The 26,895-nt window shown below is 41.3% G+C and overlaps 5 protein-coding genes across 5 annotated transcripts; 2 read left to right on the top strand and 3 right to left on the bottom strand.

Moving 5' to 3' along the window:
* Positions 1-1,854: 1,854 nt before the first annotated feature.
* Positions 1,855-2,796, bottom strand: GCK72_012241 (uncharacterized protein; the record flags this gene model as incomplete). The annotated part of the gene is made up of 2 exons (XM_053728952.1): positions 1,855-2,194; positions 2,555-2,796. 2 exons carry the CDS (start codon positions 2,794-2,796, stop codon positions 1,855-1,857), a joined length of 582 nt encoding a protein of 193 aa, XP_053583724.1.
* A 7,189-nt stretch (positions 2,797-9,985) lies between these two features.
* GCK72_012240 (uncharacterized protein) lies at positions 9,986-11,689 on the bottom strand (the record flags this gene model as incomplete). The annotated part of the gene is made up of 3 exons (XM_053728951.1): positions 9,986-10,070; positions 10,114-10,551; positions 11,655-11,689. The coding sequence occupies 3 exons, from the start codon at positions 11,687-11,689 to the stop codon at positions 9,986-9,988; spliced, it is 558 nt and encodes a 185-aa protein (XP_053583723.1).
* A 5,379-nt stretch (positions 11,690-17,068) lies between these two features.
* Positions 17,069-17,782, bottom strand: GCK72_012239 (uncharacterized protein; the record flags this gene model as incomplete). Its single annotated transcript, XM_053728950.1, has 2 exons — positions 17,069-17,249; positions 17,295-17,782. The coding sequence occupies 2 exons, from the start codon at positions 17,780-17,782 to the stop codon at positions 17,069-17,071; spliced, it is 669 nt and encodes a 222-aa protein (XP_053583722.1).
* A 1,010-nt stretch (positions 17,783-18,792) lies between these two features.
* GCK72_012238 (uncharacterized protein) lies at positions 18,793-19,506 on the top strand (the record flags this gene model as incomplete). The annotated part of the gene is made up of 2 exons (XM_053728949.1): positions 18,793-19,280; positions 19,326-19,506. 2 exons carry the CDS (start codon positions 18,793-18,795, stop codon positions 19,504-19,506), a joined length of 669 nt encoding a protein of 222 aa, XP_053583721.1.
* Positions 19,507-24,885: 5,379 nt separating this feature from the next.
* Positions 24,886-26,588, top strand: GCK72_012237 (uncharacterized protein; the record flags this gene model as incomplete). The annotated part of the gene is made up of 3 exons (XM_053728948.1): positions 24,886-24,920; positions 26,023-26,460; positions 26,504-26,588. The coding sequence occupies 3 exons, from the start codon at positions 24,886-24,888 to the stop codon at positions 26,586-26,588; spliced, it is 558 nt and encodes a 185-aa protein (XP_053583720.1).
* Between the last annotated feature and the right edge of the window lie 307 nt (positions 26,589-26,895).

Below are 26,895 nucleotides of genomic sequence, written 5' to 3'. Positions count from 1 at the left end.
GTAACAATTGAGTATTAATAAATTAGTAGTTGAGTATAAAAGTCTTGCGTTGCTTACTGGTAGCAGCGACCTAGGTTTTTCTTTTATTTTTAAGATTAACTTATAAAGACCCACCCACGCTTCCCACCCTTTATGCTCTTCTTACTCTTTTATTTGATTTTGCCTCTGGCTCGGGACCATAACCCGATTTATCCTCTTTTGTTACTCCTTCCCACTCTCTTTCTTATTCTAAATAGCGCTGTTTAGTTTAAGCTCTTGCATTGTGCGTTAGGTTAGGTTTTAGACATTTAGGTTACCCATGTGGGGAATTAGGGCGTAGGACTCTGCTTTCTATTGTATGCCTCTACGTTAATTTCCGTCACGTATCTTTTCGTAGCCGGCTCCCTAGATAGCAGTGAGCACGGGTTCCAAGACCTGTGCGCTGTCAAAGGAGTGCAGGTTGATAAATTCACAATACTGTTTTATCAAACCATTTGCCCCACCCATAAACCCGGTTTTTTTCGACCAAGATTCTTTCGAATCGGTCAGCACGGATCGACATTCTTCATGCTCTTGGTTCTCGAAGCATTTTCTGGATATCACTGACGAGTGAAAACACTGGAACAAGCAACGCTTTGGTTCGGGAGAGAGCTGTTTTGGTCGTCAGCAAGCCGGGATCGTTGGTTTCGATGCGCAAGGAACACATCTTCGAATTTGGAGTCATCTTCAATCGACTCGGAAGCTTCTAGAACGGGATCAAACACGCGGGTTCTGAAACCTGCGCGATCGCCTCTATTAGCGTGTTCATGCTGCATTGGATTTTCATCCAACAAAACCATATCGGGTTAGCGAATCTATTCGCGAAGCCGCTTCATATGTCAACTGCTGGAGTTGACGATGTCGATAATGTGAGAATGCACACTCACCAGACGTCTTCTACAACAATGGCAAAGACAACAACGCCTCCGAAACATCGGGAAAATCGTGACGTCTGAGAGTTTGACGGCAGTCAATTCTGGACCGGGAGCAACGATGCAACAAGTTGTCTCCAACAAAGCGTCAGCCAGTGCGGAAAGCATTGAAGAAGCCGATAGCAATATCGCCGATTAGCCACTACACAGTGAGGAAGTCGATGCCGTGTGCACCGCCGAATATGCGGATCAACGAGAAGGATCCCTGAAGTCAGCCACTACACAGTGAGGAAGACGATGCCCCAGGCACCGCCGATGTTGAAACATCGATGATGAGGATCAATAGGAGGATCCCCGAATACCCACTTCACAAGTGATGAGGAAGGTCTCTCGAAAACCTCCGGGAAACAGGACGGTCTCTCGCAAACCTCCTGAATTATAGATGCCCAGATCAACTGGAGGATAAGAAGCCCAGATCAACTGGAGGAAGAAAGAAGCCCAGATCAACTGGAGTCGTTTGGGTACTGAAACCCTGGAGTCTACTCTTCTGGAAATGAAGTAGTAGAGGCACCCACAGCTTCCTGTATGCGTAGGTTCTACGACCAACGCGGAAGTTGTCGTAAAGCTTGAAAAATAATCGCCTTTGTGCTGTTTTGCGGATCAAAAGTATGGATCCCTGGAAAGTAATCGCCTCGTGCTGAAATGGCGGATCAAAGTATGGATCCCTGGTAAGGGAAGGTCTCTCGAAAACCTCCGGAAAAGTACATGCCCCGTGCTGAAATGTACATGCCTTCGTGCTGAAACTCAATCGCCTTTGTGCTGCTGTGTGGATCGAAAGTATGGATCCCTGGAAACATTCGCCATCGTGCTGTTTTAGTGGATCGACAGAAGGATCCCCGGAAAATCACGTCTCAGTGATGAAACCCTGGAAACTACGCTTCTGGAAACGAAGTAGTAGAGGTAATCACAGCTTCCTGTATGCGAAGGTTCTAAGACCGACGCGGAAGTTGACTTTAAGTCTGAAAACATAATAGTCGGCTCTAAAGCCACCCCAATCCCACTTGGCTTGGCAAGCAACGTGGACGACGTCACAGTGGTCGGTACAACATCTACTCAACCGACATGAAAGGAATCCGGTCTTGATAACCCTCCTGGAAACGGAGACGAGCGGATGAAACCGATTGGCCAGACGGAACGACTTCATCGGTGGACAGTCGTCAGAAGTCTCAACAAGACAAAAGTCGTGAGCAACAACAAAGAAAGATCTCCACGAGAACATGGTGGAACGAAGTAATTTGGCTCTTCTGGAAACGAAGACCTGTTAGCAAGTTTTGCTTACGCGGTTTCAGTATGCGAAGGTTCCATGACCAACGCGGAAACTGAAAACATAAAGCTGTAAACTCGGAGCTTAGGTTCAAGCTGATGGAAACGCACTCGAATTGGCAATCGATGCGGAACGAGACCGTCTTTGGCAAAAACGACAACTGACCTATGGGCAGCTCTGGAAACGTTTCATCTTCCAGTAGTGAAGTCATCAAGCGACGTGAGGATCAAATTCTCGGAGTCGACATGATTCGGGATTGGGACAACAAGCAGTTAACGTCATCCTGGTAAAGGAAAGTACCAACTCGAGATGGTTCGGAACCATTGGTCCCTCGACTTACGAGAAGCAGAAGAAGACGTGCGATGGAATTCGTGGGAAGTCTTCTGAACGGAAACCACTTGGTTTGGCAACCACAGTGGACTGCACAGAGTCTGAAACATCAGCGTTCAAAGACGGAAGCAGGAATCCAGTCGTAGCAACTCTCCCGGAAGCGGAGAAGGACGAAACCTGGTAGCAGCTGAAAACGGAGGATTTGCAGTCGTAAATCGTGAAGATGTACAAGTGGCGAAGAACAACAACCATCGTTTTCGTCAACTTAAGCGCCGGAAATACGGAAATCCGACACCGAAGCCTGCGTTGGGATAACAACAAACCGGGGGGCGGCCCACAGCTCTCGGAGGGAAATGGCTCTTCAGGTCTCGTGCAACCGAGGAGAACGTCGACGAACCCTCAGGAAGACAGCTGGGAAGAAACGAAGAAATTCTGAAAATCTGCAAAGCCACGAGAAACTTGAAGAAAGCCGGAAATCTCACGTTCAGGAGTCAACTCTGCAAGTTTTGACACGGAAAAACGACAAATAGTTGCTGAAATGATTTTCTCAATGGAACCTGTCACGGAACCCGTTTATTCGATGCGATTTGGTTCAATATCGCTTTAACGAAGGCCAAAAGAATTTCGAACTACGGTTTTAAAGGAACATAGCCCCTTTTCGTAATTTGCTGGAGTACGGTATTAAAGGCGCACCGAATTTCGCAGGCGAGGTATCGCGGACCGACATTTACACCGTATGACGCGCGAGGCGCGCAAATTCATTTTTTTGAATTACCCTCGCAGTTTTGACGTGTGTTTTTCTTCGCAAAACACGTGGTCACTCGATTTTTTTTTCTTATCGAGCGTAATTCCGTCAAAATAAATTCAGTTTGAGTTTTATCTCCCTTCCTCTCTCTCTGATTTTCGTTTACTAAAACCGGTGAGGCAAATTTTTCGCGTTTTCTAACGAAAATCGTTGTTGAAGCGCCCGTTCAGCGCAATTCTCGTACCGTTGATATAAACCTCAACGTCTGTCTTGCAGTCTCATCGACCAAATTGGGATGTCAAAGAAGTCTTCTCGAAAGAAGTCAAGGAAGGATAATGCCGGTCCTTCCCCGGGATCTCCTGGAAGCAAGGCAGCGGGGAGTTCGGGGGGTGCCGAATACGCGGGTTCTACGACCTGCGTGGTACTCCCCGTTCCTCCAATAACCGCACAAACTCTAAACAAAACGCTCTCTGAGCATTCGTTGTATGGAAGCGACGATGATGTAGAACTGAAGAGGAAAGTGTCGAGTCGAGATGGAAGCTCGGACAGTTCGGGAGTTCAGCCGATGGAGGTCGAAGAACAACACGAAACGAGCGACACCGATAGCTTTGTTGAAGGTATTGAGCAGATGGAAGTGACGGATGAGCTCGCCGGAGATGAACCACCAGCTTTGGAAGCTCTCGACGGTGACGCAGAGGAGCCCACAGAAGGAGCGATTGAAGGTGAGAATTCTTTTGCAGAGATTCCACCCGATGATACACAGTCGATCGATGAAGTAATGACTGGTCCCATCCACAAGTTTGCCAGGTGCTTCGATAGCGAAGGGAAGAAAGAAGAGTGGCCGAAGGACTCTAGTCGGAAGGCAGTGGCTAAGGAATCGCTCGCGTCGATGCAAGCATTCAGACGAATGACTTGGGAAGCAAAGGATGAACCATACACGCCACCTGAGGACATTGAGGAGCCGAAGGAGAAGACACTGTTTGGAGTATATCCCATGTCCACACCGTACGGATGCTATCAAGCAGTGGAATCGTATGGAGCCGGGGTCATACTGACTCCTTGCCATCGGGAAATCGTCGCTGATGATCGCCCAGATTTACATGCTCTATTCATGGATGACACGGCGTTGGACACAAGATCTGGAAGAAGACTCGACCTGTCGGACGTGTATCTTTCCGATGTGTTCTTCGTGGAGAAGATTGGAGTCAAGAAGTATGCCAAACCGGAGAACTTCATTGTGGATTTAGCAAAAGCCGTCGATTGGTCCGAGCACAAGTTCTGGCAAGTGAAGAGAGTGTCTCGTCTGCAGAGAATCACTTTGCGCAGTGAGATAGCCGTGCTGATGCCCAAAATCGGTACAAAGAAGCAGCAGACGTTCTTGGTAAACAATCTCCCGGAAGCAGCAACTGCCAAAACCAAGATCGTTGGACACCACGCAAAGCAGGAGGTCTACGTGGCTGTGGACGTGACGGTTCCAGCTTGTCAACCTGGATCGTGGTCAAGAGGCTATCAGCCTTCTTTCGCTGACGAAGAAGCACACCTTCGGACGATCGACTATCTTCTTAACGTTCCACACATGCTGCCGGTTATCACGAAGGTGGACTCTCTGGATCCCAGAAGAAAAGGAATCATGGCGATCGCACCAAATTTCTTCGGCCCAAATGTGACGCCAACTGACACTGAGTTTCAACGTCTTCAGACCGTGGCTAGATTGGGGATTTTCACCAATGAAGCCATGCGTACAGCTCTATACGACGGAATGCGTTACCGCGGGGAAGTAACGGAAGTTCTTCATCAGAACAGGGAAGAATTGGTGATCCAGTTACAGCTGCCGAAGAATCATGGCTTCCCACAGAAGAAATGGAAGCAGGGAGTAAAAGTCTCCGTTCGTTTTGAAGAGGAGTCGATCGGAGCCACTGTTATAGCTGCCACTGTAGAGAAGGACAAGGCGCTGGTTCGAGTGAGACCTCTTCGAAGTGGTGTGACTCCGCAAGGTTGGTCTGGTTCGGTGGGACTACAAGTGTTTGTGAAGCACCAAGTGGAGGACCCTCAACGAGGTGCAGTTCGGATGCTCGGTATCAAGACGATTCCAAAATATGCTGACTACTTGCCGGGGATGAAGATGCTCGCAGCTCTGCATATGGGCCCATCGGTCCCGGAAATTCCAGATTTCTCTAATCTGAAGCGGTTCACCATTTCGAATTTGGACCTCACACAGGAACAAAGTAATGTTATCCACCTTCTGTCATGGAAGGGCTTCACGGCGTGCACTTTGTCTTGCGGCCCCGGAAGTGGCAAAACTACAACCATCATCGGAGCTTTGGTACAACATCACTACTCTTCTCCTGAGGATTTCGCCGTCTTCGTGGCGAACTCAAATTCAGCGGTGGTACAGGGCGCCGAAACTCTGAAACGTCTAGATGCTGAGGATTCCATTCATGCCGTCCGGTTGATTTCGTCGGGGAACTGCAGTACAATCGATGAACACCAGCTTTCGGATATCGACTATCCCCGAATTTGGCAACGAGTCATACGTCAGAAGGTCATGCAGGAGGATAAGTCGACAAGGAGACCGCAAGACTACGTAATTAGCGGCGCTCAGTGGTTGTGGCGACATCATCTTCTTTCGAAGAACGACCTCCACAACGAGCATCTGCGAAGAGCGTTACACGTTCCTGTGGTCGGGAAGCCGGAGCAGCCAAGACACTCGCTCATGGAAGTATTCTTCAGGGTCTATAAGCCCAAGGTGGTGTTCGGAACCATTGACTCAGTTCGTCAGATCTTCAAGCGAGAAAAGTTTCTGGAAAATTGGACCCATCACGTAAAGACGGTGATGGTCGACGAGTCATCGCAAGTCGGACGTCATTCGATCATCAATTTGGCGTACGCTTTCCCTTCAGGACGTTTTCTCCTAGTGGGAGACGAGCATCAACTGCCACCGTACGGCGAGCACGGCTACCCAGAGGAGCTCTACAAACTGCATAACGGTCCGATTTTCAAGGACGCAGTGTCTCTGAAACTGTTACCCAACCTACGCTTGTCAACAGTATATAGGTGTCCGAAGCAAAGTGTCGATTTGCTAGCGAGTCTCTACTACGAAGGTCAGCTAAAGCCGTACAAAGACGCCGTGGATACTTGCCCAATTTTGAGGGATCTAGGGTTACCGTCGGGACACCCCACTCTGATCATCAACACGAAAACCATGGACACGCATGTCGGAACCAGCTGGTGCAACATGAAAGAAGCCGAATACGCGGTGAAGATTGCCAAACGTTTCATCGCATCGGGTCATCACCCGAGAAGAACGATAGCAGTCCTTGGCTATTTCCTGCCGCAGGTGCACGAGACGGCAGCGCGGATGCCGAACGGAGTATTCGTGTCCACTGTGGACGCATCCCAAGGTCGTGAATTCGACGTGGTAGTACTGATGACAACCAGAGGCGAAGATTTCAAGTTCTCAAGATTCCTCTGTTCGCCGGAACGTTTCACAGTAGCCGTTTCGAGGCATAAGCAAGCTTTGATCATCCTCAGCAATACGAATCGGATGATGAACGTGGAGAACTGGAAAGCTCTGTACGATGACGTCAAGCCACAATCCATCGTGGACGTCGACCAAGTCGCGTTTCTTCGCGAATTGCCGAAGTAAAACAACGAGTACAACAGCGCGGGTTCCAAGACCTTCGCGTACTTGTTTCTTTCTATTCAACTCAACTCAACTCAACTCAATCCCTGTCTACTGGTTACATTTTTCCGTTGGCTGTGACAATTCTACACTGGCGGAAGTCACACCAAAAACACGCAAGTTTCGGGGTTTTTCTCTATCCCAGGTGTTTAAAACACTTAATTTGTCGACCGAGGGCGGTCGTTTTGTTTTAAAGGGGGGAGGTGTAAGGTATTCGGATGAATCCCTTAGGCCTGCTCGGCTCTTTCGTCAAAACCCCTAACTTTTCACCAAACCTGACGCTTTTATAAGTTGTGATTTTCAGGTCGAAACTGCTCGCTACCGCTCACAGTTACGGACAACAACTCCTAGACCTGCCACCATCACGCTCATCACTTTGGTCGTCTGCCGCCTCCTCACTCGCCCCGCTCTCTCGTCGTCTACCGCCACTCAACACACCATGTCTGTTCGATCTCCCGCTCAACCGCCATGGCGCCAACTCATGGATTTACTAACTCCGCCCCCTTTTCACCACTATATAAGCTGAGAATTCCCTTTCTCTAGGCAGTTCTTACGGGTGAACTTGCACCAGTCCCTCTTTCTCCATGTAACTTGTTTTAACCCATTCTCTTGTAACAATTGAGTATTAATAAATTAGTAGTTGAGTATAAAAGTCTTGCGTTGCTTACTCTATTGCATTTTCAAAAATGAACAACAGTAAATTAATCGCTTGTGGGCTAATTAATTGCTATATTCAGGATATCGAGTCTTCAAATGTACAAGTTTTTGACAATAGAGCAAGCAATGAAACTACTGAAATTCTGTTCCACCCACCCAATTTCAATTGTGAAAATTCATTATCTCTACGGAATGAAACAGTTTCTCTGTTTCACTATTGTTACAGATGTGATACTGCTCGGTCTTGCATGTTAGAAATTAATCAAAGTATTTTTATTTTTGTAAACCGTGACGGAAGTGTAATACAAACAACTAGCATCACTTACTTAACGTTGTTCATAAAACTGTAGTTATTTAGAAAACTAGATAATTTTGTACAGAAAAAAGTCACATATGTAACTAATAGACACGTTTAACTTGCTCTGTTTCGCTTACATTATAAAATAATGGCTTTGTGAATTGAACGTTGTTCCGTTTCACAGAATCTACGACATATAAAATACTCTTACAGAAAAACTGGAATTCGGTAACTCTTTTTTTCCCTTCTTGAAAGGGTTTTTGAATTTTGACTGAACGATGCCGCCTCCCTCCCAATTTATAAAGAATTTTCAACGCTTACAGAAAGTAAATTCACTTGTTAGAAATTTGAATTTCCTACTTAAATTTTTTCAAAAATACACTAAAAATTTTTTTTTAAGTTTTGACTGATCGGTGGCGATGCCGCCTCCCTCCCATCGTAGGGGCGCTTTCGAGAATGCAGTCAAGAAACACCGAGTCAGTAGTATTGGGCTGATATTTTGAGCTTTCTATCACCCTGTCGGGACACGCCTGTCCTCATTTTTTCAACGCTATTTACCGTTGAAATCGTCATCGTCTCCAGAAGACGTCAAAATCAACTTTTTCTAAAAAATAAAAGTTCGGGCTGTAGAATGAAACGAGAATTATAGGTCCTATAAAAATAAGGAAACAACATGGGGAAGAAACGGAAATTATTTCAAAGAAATTAACATTTCGACTGTTTTGCTGAGAGAGTTCCAAGTCTCCACCTCTGTCTAGAATTGATCGTAGCTTTATTTTGCTATTATACTATCACCAAATTAATATTTGATATCTGATATTTAAATATGAGTTTGTTATCTTCGAAACAAATCAGTTTCGTTATTTTTCTGCTTACAACACTGTCCAAATCAAAGCCAGGTAAGCATGAGAAGAATAGTACTTATCCAAGTGACATGCATTCAAGTAGTATGGTAGGTGAAATTTACCATGATGTCGTGAAATTTACCATGAGATTTTGTGAATGACGGCATTCGCGCTTGGCTTGAGACCGAAGGCTAGCCTGAGGCCTGGCCAGAGTGAGAGCAAAACAGAGCCGAAAAATACGCTGAAGGTGCGCCAGATGATTGGACCTGTAGGGTCACATGGTAAAGTTCACGGTATCTAGCCTTCACTAAGCTATGAATTTCGCCATGAGATGCAAGGTGGCCATCCATAGGCACCCATATCAAAGGTTAGCCAGACCCGAGGTCAGAGGGAGAGCAAAAAGAAGCCAAAAATGTGCCGAAGGCGTGCCAGCAGGCCTGACCTATAGGGTCATATGGCAAATTGACGACATTCAGCCTAACATCGGGTGAAGGTAATTTTGCCATGAGGTGCTGAAAGACTAGCCACTGACAACCAGCTTTAAGGCACCATCAGGTTCTCAGGGGTTCAAAAACTAACCAGAGCGAAGTCACTCACAGAGCTAAAAAACGCGTCGAAGGCGAGCCATATGGGTAAATTACCGACATCTGAATCACCGGTTTTGTGGTGATAATTCTACCATGAGATTGAAACATGACAAGAGCTCCAGGATCGAAACCTGACCAGAGCACGTCTTATGGCCGAATTTCATCACAAGATATAGCGTCTTATGAGCGCCAGCAGGTAAGTTAAGAACCGTCTTTCAGTAGTTTCAGATTTGACCAAGACCTAAAGGCCATCAAGGTGAGTTCGCCTGTTTTTCTGGTGATAGTTTTCATACATAGCGGGTCTATGGGGTGATAATTGCACAATCAAAAACCAAATTCCAAATTTTTCTTTTCTATTGTCTCTCTGAGCTGTTAAGAATTGGAGAGACCCACGCCTCACACAACCAGGCAGGAACTTGGGCGAGTTGAGGGCAAAGGTAATGGTGGTCATTGTCTTAGGCTGTTTTCGTCATTTTTATGGCGCATATATTGTGTAGAGAGCCACAAGCACATGCGATTTCAATAAAATTTCATTTGTTTTTCATTAATTATCAACATTTTTGCTGTTTTATTCTTTTAAAAAAAACCAAATTATAGGAAAAGGAAACGGACAGACAATAGCAGTATTTAGTTTTGAAGGGTATCAGCATTTGGTTGAGGAGAGATTGGCGATGTCGACTGTGGCAGGTTTTTACATGAAGAGCACGATGAGCTGAAAGATTTGAACAAATATTAACAAAGATAATGATTGTTACCTCGGAACTCTGGCAATAAACAGTTCAGAAATTGGATAGAAGCGGCCATACTTATCCTTCACAACAAATTGTTCATCAGTAATTTTATCCCTGCTCAGGGCGTTGGTATAGTCAAGCAGGTTAACACCGTCTTGAACAGAGGGAACTTCACTTGGGTACTTGGGAATCACATCAGGCCATTCAATAATTCGACTGTCTTTTTTATAGAAAATGGCTTCATCTCTTGCCATTAGATCCATTGTGAATCGTACATGAGCAGTATGCTGCATGAGATTTGAAGGCACACACAAAGGACGATATCTTATTTCTCTGTAAGCACGAAATAGTTGACGACGACTTGTATACTGTTTGTCTCGAATGTCCTGAAGAGGGTCCATGCAATTGCAGTTGTTACCATGGTTACCGGATTGTTTCAATTCTTGGGGCATTGTTGAAAATCTGTAAAAACAATTATAGAAAAGGAAGAGCCCAGAATAAAGGCACCTACCACTATGACGTAATAAATCACGAATGACACGATTATTTCACGTGACGGTAGAAAATATTGAAAAATAGAATGAGAGAGTACACAGAGAAGAGACGTGGAGAACAAAGAGTGGTTAGAGAAATGATGACGTCATCATCCAAAAAGTAACAGCTGACTTTCGTTGAGGGGGATTCGAGAAATTCATAATTTGGGGCTCATTTTCACATTTTTACCGGATGGTAAGTGGTGACCTATTTCTGAGCTCTCTTGTTTTTTCTCTTGCATTTCTTTTCTTCATTTTTTTCTATTCTTCAGCTTTTTTTTTTTTCAGTTATGAAACGCAAAGCGCTCAACACTCACAATTCCCTAGGAGGACCACCTCCACCAAGCAGACTTGAACCGAAGGCGAAAATGACAAAGAAAAAACCAGAAAGTCGATTAGTTGGAAAAGAAGAAGAAGAAATCAAAGATCACCCAAGTACGGAAAGAATCGACCAGAGAAAATATCAAAATCAACCATCAACCAGTTCCCCTCAGAATCAAGGAGAATTTTCAGAAGAAAAGGAAAGACCCTCAAAATGCGCAAAATGCGATGCTACACAAGCCAGAATAGTTTCGAAGCAGAGACTGAAGCGTAAGTCATAATGTGGATATAAATAATTTTAATTATTCATTTCAGATGGCAGGGGATCACGACAAAAAACACGATTCCGAGAATATGAAAGAAGCGAGACGTTTCCAACAGCCGAGGAAGAAGAGTTCTTCACAGAAAATGTGATAACTTCTAATGAACCACACTTTCGCAGACACAATAACCAGTTTCTTATTTCGGATACGGTTAGGATGAAATTCACCAATCTTGATGAAGTTAAAGACAACAAGATGCTTCATGTTCATGTGGCTAAACTTTTAGACATTTTTATCCGCAGAATGCTCAAAAAAGCTGGAGGAAATTTGAAAACAACCAAATATTGGCTTCAGTAAGTTTTTATAAGTTCCAATTTTTGCTGATGAGTAATTTTACAGATTGAACCATGATGGCTACACCGATAACGATGGCTTCTTCGTAACTCACAAAACATATGCCGTGGCGGATGGAGGGGCTATCATGAATACAATAGCAAAACAAATGCAATCAAATAAAGAGCTACGTTTAGATGAAAGCTTTACTGTTGCTATGAACGTTTTCAAGGATAAACAAGCACGACTACGAGGCCGGGGAACACATAATACTCGAAAAACTGATAAAATCGAAAAAATTAGAAAAGAAATATTGGTAAGGCATATTATCTTTTGTCAAATTATAATACTTTTCATAACAGAAACAACATTTTGGCGTTAGCCTCTGCAGGATTACGGGAATGAGTCATTGTCTACCAAAGGCACTTGCACTAGGAAAACTGGAAAGTGATATACAAACCACGACCAACGGAGACCAAAAACAGAAAATGGAAAAGTTTTATCGAAGTCTCGTAAGACCAGAGGTACTCTTGACATTTGATTGTTTGTAATATGTGTTTTTACAGATAACGTTTACATTCAAAAGCGAAGTTCAAGGAAAACTTGCCAGACAGCTTTTGGCCGATGCAGGGATGGATGTGAACAAAGAGGAGCATGACCGAAAAGATCTTCAAGAGCTTGCAAAATATCTTTCAAACTATCAAATAATATTATGGACAGCGAACAATCAACATGCCGTCCCAACTGAAGAAAAGCGATACAACCAGGATGGAGACGGGTTCATTGGATTATTTTATTATGAAGGTCATTATGAACACGTCACCCACACCAAAGGAAAACATGCATCAAGGTAAGCTACCATCTTATCCCAAAGAAGATGTTTTTCAGATTTTGTTTCCAATGCTCTACTTTCGACGACGACCAACACTACCGAAAATGTAAAGCCAAATGCAAGAGATGTGGCAGCACAGGATGCAAACACGAAGATGAGAACATTTATTGCAAAATTTGTAAAATTTACTTTCGAAGTAAAAATTGTTTTGATGCCCATCTCACTGCACAATCAAAGAAGGGAATACCGCATTGCAAGAAATATAGCAGGTGACTAATCAATTTGACCAACATTACTAAAGGCTTACAGATGCGAAAATTGTAATATAATTGATAGAGCAGAGAGGATTCGTGGAGAAACACACGTCTGTAAAGCAAAGGACTTCTGTTCTATATGCAGGGAGAAAGCATTGAAAGGACATACTTGTGCCCACCACGTCCCTGACGAGAAGGAAAAGTTGAAGAAGCGAGAAAACCAAACGCAATGGGCCATTATCGTCTATGATATGGAATGTATTGTGTCGGAGTCAGGAGAATTCAATGGTAAGGGACATCAACATTCAACGTTTAAATTCTTCTTTCAGGACATGTTGAAAGAGGGCCTAAGCACAAACCCAACTTTATTTGCGTAAGAATGATTTGCAGTGATTGTCGAGGAGAGGCAGGATGTCAATTATGTTTTCAACCATGGACCTACAGCTACAAGGATTTTCCGCCTTTCAAAAATAACAAACACGATTCTCCATTAGCTAGTTTTGCAGATTTCCTGCTACATAATCCGCGGGCAGCGGGTGCTTACATTATAGCACACAATGGTGGAAGGTATGTTTCAGTAATAAACTTTTTCAATTTTCAGGAAATTTCCAGATATGACCATGTTATGTTGCTAGCAGAGCTCGATAGACAAGGAGGCACAAAGGCAAAAGAACCAAAAATTTTACTGAATGGAATGACAATCATTACGGCAGAGTTTGAATATGAAAAAAGAAAGCTGCATTTTCGTGATTCGTTTCAATACTTGCAAATGGGACTAGCCAAAATGCCTGGAGCTTTTGGCCTGGAGGGCGAGGCAAAGGGCTTTTTTCCTCATCTATACAACCATCCAGACAATTACAATAAGGAATTGAAGACTTTACCATCGAAAGAATACTATAGTCCACAATTCATGACACCATCCACAAGAAAGGAATTTGATGAGTGGTATGCCAAGTGCTATCATGATGGGTTCAAGCTACATGATGAGCTGCTAAAGTATTGCCAATCTGATGTACGTATTCTCACTTTAACGTTGATGGCTTTCATACAGGTAAGTAGACAAGGTTTTTATGAAACACTTTCTTGTTTTACAGATGTGTGAATCAACTTTCAATGGCTGGAACCCAATTGTGAATGGATGTACGATAGCGTCCTATGTCATGTTCGTATTGAAGCACGAATACATAAAAAAGGGAGATGTCGGATATATTCCCGAGAACGGTTATGGAGGAGGAAACAATTCAATGTTAGCGTTAAAGTATCTCCAATGGCTGGAGAAAATTGATCCAGCACTACATTTGAAGTACAAATTACGTGGAGGAGAAGTCAAAATTGAAGCAGATGGGCACTCTTACTATGCAGACGCTTTCAATGAGGCCACAAATGAAGTTTTTGAGGTATTTTTTTGTATACGAACCACTACCCACACACACACACACACATTGACCCCAAGGAAAACTGAACCTCACAACAAGTGAGGCGAAGGAAGCCTTTTTTCTCTATATTGCTCCGAATAATAACAATTTTCATGTAATTTTTCAGATTTATGGATGTGTATGGCACGGGTGCCCAAAGTGTTATCCGGATCGTGACAAGAAATGTCCAATGAAACCCAACAAGACAATGGAAGATTTGTATAAGGAAACCATAATGAGAGAAGAAGCTATTCAGAATGAGGGATTCAATATCAGTGCTGTTTGGGAATGTGAAATATACGAACAGATGGAGAAAGATAGAGAGATGCAAAAATTCTTTGAACTGGTAAGTTGAAATCAATAATTAAAATGACTGAGTCGTTTTTAGAATAAGTACGACCAAAGGCTTAAGCCTCGTGAAGCATTATATGGAGGAAGAACACAAGCATTTCGTTCAATGGCAGCAGCATTCGACGATATGCTTCTGAGTTATTTTGATTTCAATAGCTTATACCCATATCTTAATGCGGGAGGCACAGCTTACCCGCGAGGAAACCCTACTGTGGAGTTTGAAAACTTTCCCAGACTAGATGAACCGTTGAAACTGAAAGGTATGTCAACTTTTTTACCTTTTTATTAATAATTTCATTTTTTAGGAATTGTGTTTTGTGATGTTCTGCCCCCACAAGATGCAGCCATGGGATATTTACCTCAGAAAATAATGAAGAAGCTCATGTTTGTTCTATGTAGAACGTGTGCGAATGATCAGAATATTGAAGGAAAGTGTACACACACCAAGGTCTCTGAACGATTTTTGACCGGAGTATGGTGCACAGATGAACTGAATAAGGCCATTTCCAAAGGGTACAAGGTACTCAAGTACCACGAAATCTGGCATTGGCCAGAAGAGGCATGGGTCAAAGGAGGATTCTTTGCTGATTACATCAAGCCATTATTGAAATTGAAGCATGAAAGCAGTGGATGGCCAAAGGAAAACATGACAGATGTGGAAAAGAAAGCATACATCTCAAGAATATGGGAGATGGATGGAGTCAAACTGGATCACTCAAAAATTAAAAAGAACAAAGCATTGCGAAGCCTTTGCAAAATATTCCTAAACTCTGCCTGGGGTAAGTAGATATTTGTTATTTTCTAATGTTTTACTTTTCTTTTTTCAGGAAAGTTCGCACAAAATCCAATGAAGACCGAGACAAGACTCGTCTACAACACTGATGGCCTTACAATGGCCAATTTTTTCAATGACCCCAATTTTGAACCGACAGGAATGCTTCCTTATGGAGAGCACAAGTATTTCATATCAAGAAGGCCCAAGAAAGATTTTCTCAAGGCATCACCATTTACAAATCTTGCTATCGCGGCAATCACAACATGTGCGGCCAGATTAAGACTTACTGAAGCTATAGAGAGAGTTGGAATAGAGAATATGATTTATTGTGGTAAGTGAATAAATGCTAGAAAGAATATAATTATCACGTTTTCAGATACCGACTCTGTGATTTTCAAACAGAAGAAAGACAGCGACCCTCTGGGGGACCTCAAAGGAGACAATTTGGGCTACTTAACTAATGAAATTCCACCAGGGAATGAACTGGTTGAAGCCGTAGCGATGGCTCCAAAAGTTTATGCGTTGAAGATAAGACACAAGGATGGCAGCTACAACTATACAGTCAAAGCAAAAGGAATGTGTTTGAACAGTGGAAACACAGGAAGTATCAACTTTGACACTATGAAAGAGAGTGTGAGTATCAGATGCGTATTATTTTGGCAAACTTATTCTTTTCAGATGAATACATTTATTCGAGATGGTATAGTAGCACCCATGGAGGGTGAGATGCTGACGTTCAAGAGAGGTGATAACGCGCTGGATGGTCTTTGGACATGCGCAATGAAGAAGCAACTCAACCCAAGGATGGATAAGGGACACTATGTGGATGGCGTTGTAGCACCATTTGGGCAACTCCCAGGAAACATACAATTGATCAATGATTATCCTTTCTGACATTGTAAATAAATATTGAATATAATTTTTCGTGAATATAGGAATATTTGACAGCAATTTGTGCACAATTCAAACACAATTCAAACACAATTTGCACAATCTTTGCACAATCTTTGCACAATTCAAACACAATTCAAACACAATCTTTACATGAAAAATTATACAGAAATCATTAACTTTTCAGTTAAAACGTGAAAAAATATTGAAATTTTACCTGTAAACACACTAATATTCAAGTTTCCGAGGCCTGAATTTTAGAGGATCTGCAATATTTTATAGGTATGGATAGATATTTCTGAAGCGGGCACACATTTTCATCGATAGATGCAGATTTCTGGAGGCAAGAGGTGGCATTTTTGAAGGCCTAGTATACTTTTTAAGCACTGGGACACAGGTTATTGAGTCAGAAAGCTTACTTTTCATGTGCATTTACACTTTTTGAGAGCATATATGGTCACTTTGGAAGGGTTACTATACATTTTAAGCGCTGGCATGCACATTTTAGCTAATGATTATGTACATTTTAGCCAATGATTATGTACATTTTCAAAGTTCGCGCCTATGTAAAACCTAATTTTCAATGGTAGACAATGCCTTGTTGTGATGGGGCCTCACGAAAAAACGCTGCTTTCTAGTAGAAAAATAGAAAAAATTACTGACATGAGCACTGTTTTCGAATTAATACTATTAATGTGATGGCGAAGCATAGGTATTGATGAGACTTTGATATGTGAAATTCACTATGCTGAGAAGAATCAGGCATATGTTTGAAGAATGAGCACATATATTCCAAAGCAGAGGCCTGTCAACCCGTGTACATGCACATAAATCGCGCACAGACACATGTTCTGGGGGCGCGTAAGAACATTATTTATGATGACTAGTCACATTTTGAGAAAAAATGGAGAAATTTTTGGCATTATTGCGTAAAGAATAGAACAATAACACAATTTTATTGACGAATTTAATAAAATCAGAAAAATAAGGAAAAAATATGTCACAACACAATTATTCATTCATTGATCTGACAATTGGTAGCATATTGTTCATCTCGTTCCGGAGCAACATGTCACGAGGGCGGTGAGCGCTACGAGGAATTGAAGCATCAGACGAAGGCGTAGACCATCTCATGCAGCTGTCTCGTTTCTTCTGAGCACGAACTTCTCTATCGCTTTGCATAGCCGCTGGTCTGTAACATATTATGTATTGGAGGTGAAGAGAATGTTGGGGTTACCTTGGAACTCTGACAATGAACAACTCCGAAACAGGGTAAGCAGCACCACATCCATTGATCACGACATATTGATTGTCATCAATCTTATAGCACCATTTAGCCACAAAGTATTGGAAAAGGTTGAGGTTCCCCTGTCCACATTGAACTTCTGTTGGCCGAAGTGGAGTCACATAACAACCAACCAAGACCTCCCCAGCTCGGCTGTAAAACACGGCTTGATCAGAAGTCAGTTGGTCCAAACAACCACGAATGTATTCCAAATCTGTTCGGCGATTAACATCAGGACAAAGAGGAAGGTATCCAATTTTCTTCAAAGCGCAATACATCTTGTGAATTTCCTTGTAAGTGGATTGTTTGAATTCACGAAAACGATTCTCGCATACTTGATGGTTCAGCGTCTTTAAGTCGGAAGCATTGCTGTCTAGTTTGGGTGTCACATCTCTCAAATCTTCGCATTTATCGAAACCTTCGCACGAATCCGAATCCATAAAGTCACAATAAAATCTCACGAGAGCCAAGAATATAGATAACCTCTCTTGATGGCGTCAAAATTTAAGAATGAATAAAGTCAAAAAATGAAGAACTATAGGAGAGAGAGTGAGAGACGCAGAGAAAACCATGTACATAAATCAAAAATTTGCAAAACCCCACTACTTTTATTTCGCGCACGTGTTCATTCACCCGGTCATATTGTGGGAGACATACCTACATCATAGCAGCATATAAATCCTAAAAGACATTTCTCGATTTAGAAATTTTAAATCATATCTCCATATTACTCTTTTTCACATTATCCATTCATTCATGTACTTTTTAAAACTTAAAAAAAAATATTTATTTATTATTTTTATTTTGAAAATTTTCCGGAAAATATCATACTTCCCCCATTTTATTCAACACATCGAAATTGTTCACCAACTGACACACAACGGCGAGTAGATTGGGATGAGAGACCCGAATTTAACGTACGCCCTCGAAGAAAATGGCACACCCGGAAATTTGCGTACGACAGTTGGCGTGGCCCGCCCCGGAAATTTTCTTTCCAATCTACTCGCCGTTGTGTGTCAGTTGGTGAACAATTTCGATGTGTTGAATAAAATGGGGGAAGTATGATATTTTCCGGAAAATTTTCAAAATAAAAATAATAAATAAATATTTTTTTTTAAGTTTTAAAAAGTACATGAATGAATGGATAATGTGAAAAAGAGTAATATGGAGATATGATTTAAAATTTCTAAATCGAGAAATGTCTTTTAGGATTTATATGCTGCTATGATGTAGGTATGTCTCCCACAATATGACCGGGTGAATGAACACGTGCGCGAAATAAAAGTAGTGGGGTTTTGCAAATTTTTGATTTATGTACATGGTTTTCTCTGCGTCTCTCACTCTCTCTCCTATAGTTCTTCATTTTTTGACTTTATTCATTCTTAAATTTTGACGCCATCAAGAGAGGTTATCTATATTCTTGGCTCTCGTGAGATTTTATTGTGACTTTATGGATTCGGATTCGTGCGAAGGTTTCGATAAATGCGAAGATTTGAGAGATGTGACACCCAAACTAGACAGCAATGCTTCCGACTTAAAGACGCTGAACCATCAAGTATGCGAGAATCGTTTTCGTGAATTCAAACAATCCACTTACAAGGAAATTCACAAGATGTATTGCGCTTTGAAGAAAATTGGATACCTTCCTCTTTGTCCTGATGTTAATCGCCGAACAGATTTGGAATACATTCGTGGTTGTTTGGACCAACTGACTTCTGATCAAGCCGTGTTTTACAGCCGAGCTGGGGAGGTCTTGGTTGGTTGTTATGTGACTCCACTTCGGCCAACAGAAGTTCAATGTGGACAGGGGAACCTCAACCTTTTCCAATACTTTGTGGCTAAATGGTGCTATAAGACTGATGACAATCAATATGTCGTGATCAATGGATGTGGTGCTGCTTACCCTGTTTCGGAGTTGTTCATTGTCAGAGTTCCAAGGTAACCCCAACATTCTCTTCACCTCCAATACATAATATGTTACAGACCAGCGGCTATGCAAAGCGATAGAGAAGTTCGTGCTCAGAAGAAACGAGACAGCTGCATGAGATGGTCTACGCCTTCGTCTGATGCTTCAATTCCTCGTAGCGCTCACCGCCCTCGTGACATGTTGCTCCGGAACGAGATGAACAATATGCTACCAATTGTCAGATCAATGAATGAATAATTGTGTTGTGACATATTTTTTCCTTATTTTTCTGATTTTATTAAATTCGTCAATAAAATTGTGTTATTGTTCTATTCTTTACGCAATAATGCCAAAAATTTCTCCATTTTTTCTCAAAATGTGACTAGTCATCATAAATAATGTTCTTACGCGCCCCCAGAACATGTGTCTGTGCGCGATTTATGTGCATGTACACGGGTTGACAGGCCTCTGCTTTGGAATATATGTGCTCATTCTTCAAACATATGCCTGATTCTTCTCAGCATAGTGAATTTCACATATCAAAGTCTCATCAATACCTATGCTTCGCCATCACATTAATAGTATTAATTCGAAAACAGTGCTCATGTCAGTAATTTTTTCTATTTTTCTACTAGAAAGCAGCGTTTTTTCGTGAGGCCCCATCACAACAAGGCATTGTCTACCATTGAAAATTAGGTTTTACATAGGCGCGAACTTTGAAAATGTACATAATCATTGGCTAAAATGTACATAATCATTAGCTAAAATGTGCATGCCAGCGCTTAAAATGTATAGTAACCCTTCCAAAGTGACCATATATGCTCTCAAAAAGTGTAAATGCACATGAAAAGTAAGCTTTCTGACTCAATAACCTGTGTCCCAGTGCTTAAAAAGTATACTAGGCCTTCAAAAATGCCACCTCTTGCCTCCAGAAATCTGCATCTATCGATGAAAATGTGTGCCCGCTTCAGAAATATCTATCCATACCTATAAAATATTGCAGATCCTCTAAAATTCAGGCCTCGGAAACTTGAATATTAGTGTGTTTACAGGTAAAATTTCAATATTTTTTCACGTTTTAACTGAAAAGTTAATGATTTCTGTATAATTTTTCATGTAAAGATTGTGTTTGAATTGTGTTTGAATTGTGCAAAGATTGTGCAAAGATTGTGCAAATTGTGTTTGAATTGTGTTTGAATTGTGCACAAATTGCTGTCAAATATTCCTATATTCACGAAAAATTATATTCAATATTTATTTACAATGTCAGAAAGGATAATCATTGATCAATTGTATGTTTCCTGGGAGTTGCCCAAATGGTGCTACAACGCCATCCACATAGTGTCCCTTATCCATCCTTGGGTTGAGTTGCTTCTTCATTGCGCATGTCCAAAGACCATCCAGCGCGTTATCACCTCTCTTGAACGTCAGCATCTCACCCTCCATGGGTGCTACTATACCATCTCGAATAAATGTATTCATCTGAAAAGAATAAGTTTGCCAAAATAATACGCATCTGATACTCACACTCTCTTTCATAGTGTCAAAGTTGATACTTCCTGTGTTTCCACTGTTCAAACACATTCCTTTTGCTTTGACTGTATAGTTGTAGCTGCCATCCTTGTGTCTTATCTTCAACGCATAAACTTTTGGAGCCATCGCTACGGCTTCAACCAGTTCATTCCCTGGTGGAATTTCATTAGTTAAGTAGCCCAAATTGTCTCCTTTGAGGTCCCCCAGAGGGTCGCTGTCTTTCTTCTGTTTGAAAATCACAGAGTCGGTATCTGAAAACGTGATAATTATATTCTTTCTAGCATTTATTCACTTACCACAATAAATCATATTCTCTATTCCAACTCTCTCTATAGCTTCAGTAAGTCTTAATCTGGCCGCACATGTTGTGATTGCCGCGATAGCAAGATTTGTAAATGGTGATGCCTTGAGAAAATCTTTCTTGGGCCTTCTTGATATGAAATACTTGTGCTCTCCATAAGGAAGCATTCCTGTCGGTTCAAAATTGGGGTCATTGAAAAAATTGGCCATTGTAAGGCCATCAGTGTTGTAGACGAGTCTTGTCTCGGTCTTCATTGGATTTTGTGCGAACTTTCCTGAAAAAAGAAAAGTAAAACATTAGAAAATAACAAATATCTACTTACCCCAGGCAGAGTTTAGGAATATTTTGCAAAGGCTTCGCAATGCTTTGTTCTTTTTAATTTTTGAGTGATCCAGTTTGACTCCATCCATCTCCCATATTCTTGAGATGTATGCTTTCTTTTCCACATCTGTCATGTTTTCCTTTGGCCATCCACTGCTTTCATGCTTCAATTTCAATAATGGCTTGATGTAATCAGCAAAGAATCCTCCTTTGACCCATGCCTCTTCTGGCCAATGCCAGATTTCGTGGTACTTGAGTACCTTGTACCCTTTGGAAATGGCCTTATTCAGTTCATCTGTGCACCATACTCCGGTCAAAAATCGTTCAGAGACCTTGGTGTGTGTACACTTTCCTTCAATATTCTGATCATTCGCACACGTTCTACATAGAACAAACATGAGCTTCTTCATTATTTTCTGAGGTAAATATCCCATGGCTGCATCTTGTGGGGGCAGAACATCACAAAACACAATTCCTAAAAAATGAAATTATTAATAAAAAGGTAAAAAAGTTGACATACCTTTCAGTTTCAACGGTTCATCTAGTCTGGGAAAGTTTTCAAACTCCACAGTAGGGTTTCCTCGCGGGTAAGCTGTGCCTCCCGCATTAAGATATGGGTATAAGCTATTGAAATCAAAATAACTCAGAAGCATATCGTCGAATGCTGCTGCCATTGAACGAAATGCTTGTGTTCTTCCTCCATATAATGCTTCACGAGGCTTAAGCCTTTGGTCGTACTTATTCTAAAAACGACTCAGTCATTTTAATTATTGATTTCAACTTACCAGTTCAAAGAATTTTTGCATCTCTCTATCTTTCTCCATCTGTTCGTATATTTCACATTCCCAAACAGCACTGATATTGAATCCCTCATTCTGAATAGCTTCTTCTCTCATTATGGTTTCCTTATACAAATCTTCCATTGTCTTGTTGGGTTTCATTGGACATTTCTTGTCACGATCCGGATAACACTTTGGGCACCCGTGCCATACACATCCATAAATCTGAAAAATTACATGAAAATTGTTATTATTCGGAGCAATATAGAGAAAAAAGGCTTCCTTCGCCTCACTTGTTGTGAGGTTCAGTTTTCCTTGGGGTCAATGTGTGTGTGTGTGTGTGGGTAGTGGTTCGTATACAAAAAAATACCTCAAAAACTTCATTTGTGGCCTCATTGAAAGCGTCTGCATAGTAAGAGTGCCCATCTGCTTCAATTTTGACTTCTCCTCCACGTAATTTGTACTTCAAATGTAGTGCTGGATCAATTTTCTCCAGCCATTGGAGATACTTTAACGCTAACATTGAATTGTTTCCTCCTCCATAACCGTTCTCGGGAATATATCCGACATCTCCCTTTTTTATGTATTCGTGCTTCAATACGAACATGACATAGGACGCTATCGTACATCCATTCACAATTGGGTTCCAGCCATTGAAAGTTGATTCACACATCTGTAAAACAAGAAAGTGTTTCATAAAAACCTTGTCTACTTACCTGTATGAAAGCCATCAACGTTAAAGTGAGAATACGTACATCAGATTGGCAATACTTTAGCAGCTCATCATGTAGCTTGAACCCATCATGATAGCACTTGGCATACCACTCATCAAATTCCTTTCTTGTGGATGGTGTCATGAATTGTGGACTATAGTATTCTTTCGATGGTAAAGTCTTCAATTCCTTATTGTAATTGTCTGGATGGTTGTATAGATGAGGAAAAAAGCCCTTTGCCTCGCCCTCCAGGCCAAAAGCTCCAGGCATTTTGGCTAGTCCCATTTGCAAGTATTGAAACGAATCACGAAAATGCAGCTTTCTTTTTTCATATTCAAACTCTGCCGTAATGATTGTCATTCCATTCAGTAAAATTTTTGGTTCTTTTGCCTTTGTGCCTCCTTGTCTATCGAGCTCTGCTAGCAACATAACATGGTCATATCTGGAAATTTCCTGAAAATTGAAAAAGTTTATTACTGAAACATACCTTCCACCATTGTGTGCTATAATGTAAGCACCCGCTGCCCGCGGATTATGTAGCAGGAAATCTGCAAAACTAGCTAATGGAGAATCGTGTTTGTTATTTTTGAAAGGCGGAAAATCCTTGTAGCTGTAGGTCCATGGTTGAAAACATAATTGACATCCTGCCTCTCCTCGACAATCACTGCAAATCATTCTTACGCAAATAAAGTTGGGTTTGTGCTTAGGCCCTCTTTCAACATGTCCTGAAAGAAGAATTTAAACGTTGAATGTTGATGTCCCTTACCATTGAATTCTCCTGACTCCGACACAATACATTCCATATCATAGACGATAATGGCCCATTGCGTTTGGTTTTCTCGCTTCTTCAACTTTTCCTTCTCGTCAGGGACGTGGTGGGCACAAGTATGTCCTTTCAATGCTTTCTCCCTGCATATAGAACAGAAGTCCTTTGCTTTACAGACGTGTGTTTCTCCACGAATCCTCTCTGCTCTATCAATTATATTACAATTTTCGCATCTGTAAGCCTTTAGTAATGTTGGTCAAATTGATTAGTCACCTGCTATATTTCTTGCAATGCGGTATTCCCTTCTTTGATTGTGCAGTGAGATGGGCATCAAAACAATTTTTACTTCGAAAGTAAATTTTACAAATTTTGCAATAAATGTTCTCATCTTCGTGTTTGCATCCTGTGCTGCCACATCTCTTGCATTTGGCTTTACATTTTCGGTAGTGTTGGTCGTCGTCGAAAGTAGAGCATTGGAAACAAAATCTGAAAAACATCTTCTTTGGGATAAGATGGTAGCTTACCTTGATGCATGTTTTCCTTTGGTGTGGGTGACGTGTTCATAATGACCTTCATAATAAAATAATCCAATGAACCCGTCTCCATCCTGGTTGTATCGCTTTTCTTCAGTTGGGACGGCATGTTGATTGTTCGCTGTCCATAATATTATTTGATAGTTTGAAAGATATTTTGCAAGCTCTTGAAGATCTTTTCGGTCATGCTCCTCTTTGTTCACATCCATCCCTGCATCGGCCAAAAGCTGTCTGGCAAGTTTTCCTTGAACTTCGCTTTTGAATGTAAACGTTATCTGTAAAAACACATATTACAAACAATCAAATGTCAAGAGTACCTCTGGTCTTACGAGACTTCGATAAAACTTTTCCATTTTCTGTTTTTGGTCTCCGTTGGTCGTGGTTTGTATATCACTTTCCAGTTTTCCTAGTGCAAGTGCCTTTGGTAGACAATGACTCATTCCCGTAATCCTGCAGAGGCTAACGCCAAAATGTTGTTTCTGTTATGAAAAGTATTATAATTTGACAAAAGATAATATGCCTTACCAATATTTCTTTTCTAATTTTTTCGATTTTATCAGTTTTTCGAGTATTATGTGTTCCCCGGCCTCGTAGTCGTGCTTGTTTATCCTTGAAAACGTTCATAGCAACAGTAAAGCTTTCATCTAAACGTAGCTCTTTATTTGATTGCATTTGTTTTGCTATTGTATTCATGATAGCCCCTCCATCCGCCACGGCATATGTTTTGTGAGTTACGAAGAAGCCATCGTTATCGGTGTAGCCATCATGGTTCAATCTGTAAAATTACTCATCAGCAAAAATTGGAACTTATAAAAACTTACTGAAGCCAATATTTGGTTGTTTTCAAATTTCCTCCAGCTTTTTTGAGCATTCTGCGGATAAAAATGTCTAAAAGTTTAGCCACATGAACATGAAGCATCTTGTTGTCTTTAACTTCATCAAGATTGGTGAATTTCATCCTAACCGTATCCGAAATAAGAAACTGGTTATTGTGTCTGCGAAAGTGTGGTTCATTAGAAGTTATCACATTTTCTGTGAAGAACTCTTCTTCCTCGGCTGTTGGAAACGTCTCGCTTCTTTCATATTCTCGGAATCGTGTTTTTTGTCGTGATCCCCTGCCATCTGAAATGAATAATTAAAATTATTTATATCCACATTATGACTTACGCTTCAGTCTCTGCTTCGAAACTATTCTGGCTTGTGTAGCATCGCATTTTGCGCATTTTGAGGGTCTTTCCTTTTCTTCTGAAAATTCTCCTTGATTCTGAGGGGAACTGGTTGATGGTTGATTTTGATATTTTCTCTGGTCGATTCTTTCCGTACTTGGGTGATCTTTGATTTCTTCTTCTTCTTTTCCAACTAATCGACTTTCTGGTTTTTTCTTTGTCATTTTCGCCTTCGGTTCAAGTCTGCTTGGTGGAGGTGGTCCTCCTAGGGAATTGTGAGTGTTGAGCGCTTTGCGTTTCATAACTGAAAAAAAAAAAGCTGAAGAATAGAAAAAAATGAAGAAAAGAAATGCAAGAGAAAAAACAAGAGAGCTCAGAAATAGGTCACCACTTACCATCCGGTAAAAATGTGAAAATGAGCCCCAAATTATGAATTTCTCGAATCCCCCTCAACGAAAGTCAGCTGTTACTTTTTGGATGATGACGTCATCATTTCTCTAACCACTCTTTGTTCTCCACGTCTCTTCTCTGTGTACTCTCTCATTCTATTTTTCAATATTTTCTACCGTCACGTGAAATAATCGTGTCATTCGTGATTTATTACGTCATAGTGGTAGGTGCCTTTATTCTGGGCTCTTCCTTTTCTATAATTGTTTTTACAGATTTTCAACAATGCCCCAAGAATTGAAACAATCCGGTAACCATGGTAACAACTGCAATTGCATGGACCCTCTTCAGGACATTCGAGACAAACAGTATACAAGTCGTCGTCAACTATTTCGTGCTTACAGAGAAATAAGATATCGTCCTTTGTGTGTGCCTTCAAATCTCATGCAGCATACTGCTCATGTACGATTCACAATGGATCTAATGGCAAGAGATGAAGCCATTTTCTATAAAAAAGACAGTCGAATTATTGAATGGCCTGATGTGATTCCCAAGTACCCAAGTGAAGTTCCCTCTGTTCAAGACGGTGTTAACCTGCTTGACTATACCAACGCCCTGAGCAGGGATAAAATTACTGATGAACAATTTGTTGTGAAGGATAAGTATGGCCGCTTCTATCCAATTTCTGAACTGTTTATTGCCAGAGTTCCGAGGTAACAATCATTATCTTTGTTAATATTTGTTCAAATCTTTCAGCTCATCGTGCTCTTCATGTAAAAACCTGCCACAGTCGACATCGCCAATCTCTCCTCAACCAAATGCTGATACCCTTCAAAACTAAATACTGCTATTGTCTGTCCGTTTCCTTTTCCTATAATTTGGTTTTTTTAAAAAGAATAAAACAGCAAAAATGTTGATAATTAATGAAAAACAAATGAAATTTTATTGAAATCGCATGTGCTTGTGGCTCTCTACACAATATATGCGCCATAAAAATGACGAAAACAGCCTAAGACAATGACCACCATTACCTTTGCCCTCAACTCGCCCAAGTTCCTGCCTGGTTGTGTGAGGCGTGGGTCTCTCCAATTCTTAACAGCTCAGAGAGACAATAGAAAAGAAAAATTTGGAATTTGGTTTTTGATTGT

This window comes from Caenorhabditis remanei, chromosome IV (assembly GCF_010183535.1).
Source record: "Caenorhabditis remanei strain PX506 chromosome IV, whole genome shotgun sequence".
Taxonomy (NCBI): domain Eukaryota; kingdom Metazoa; phylum Nematoda; class Chromadorea; order Rhabditida; family Rhabditidae; genus Caenorhabditis; species Caenorhabditis remanei.
This window is presented reverse-complemented; position numbering and strand designations above follow the sequence as displayed.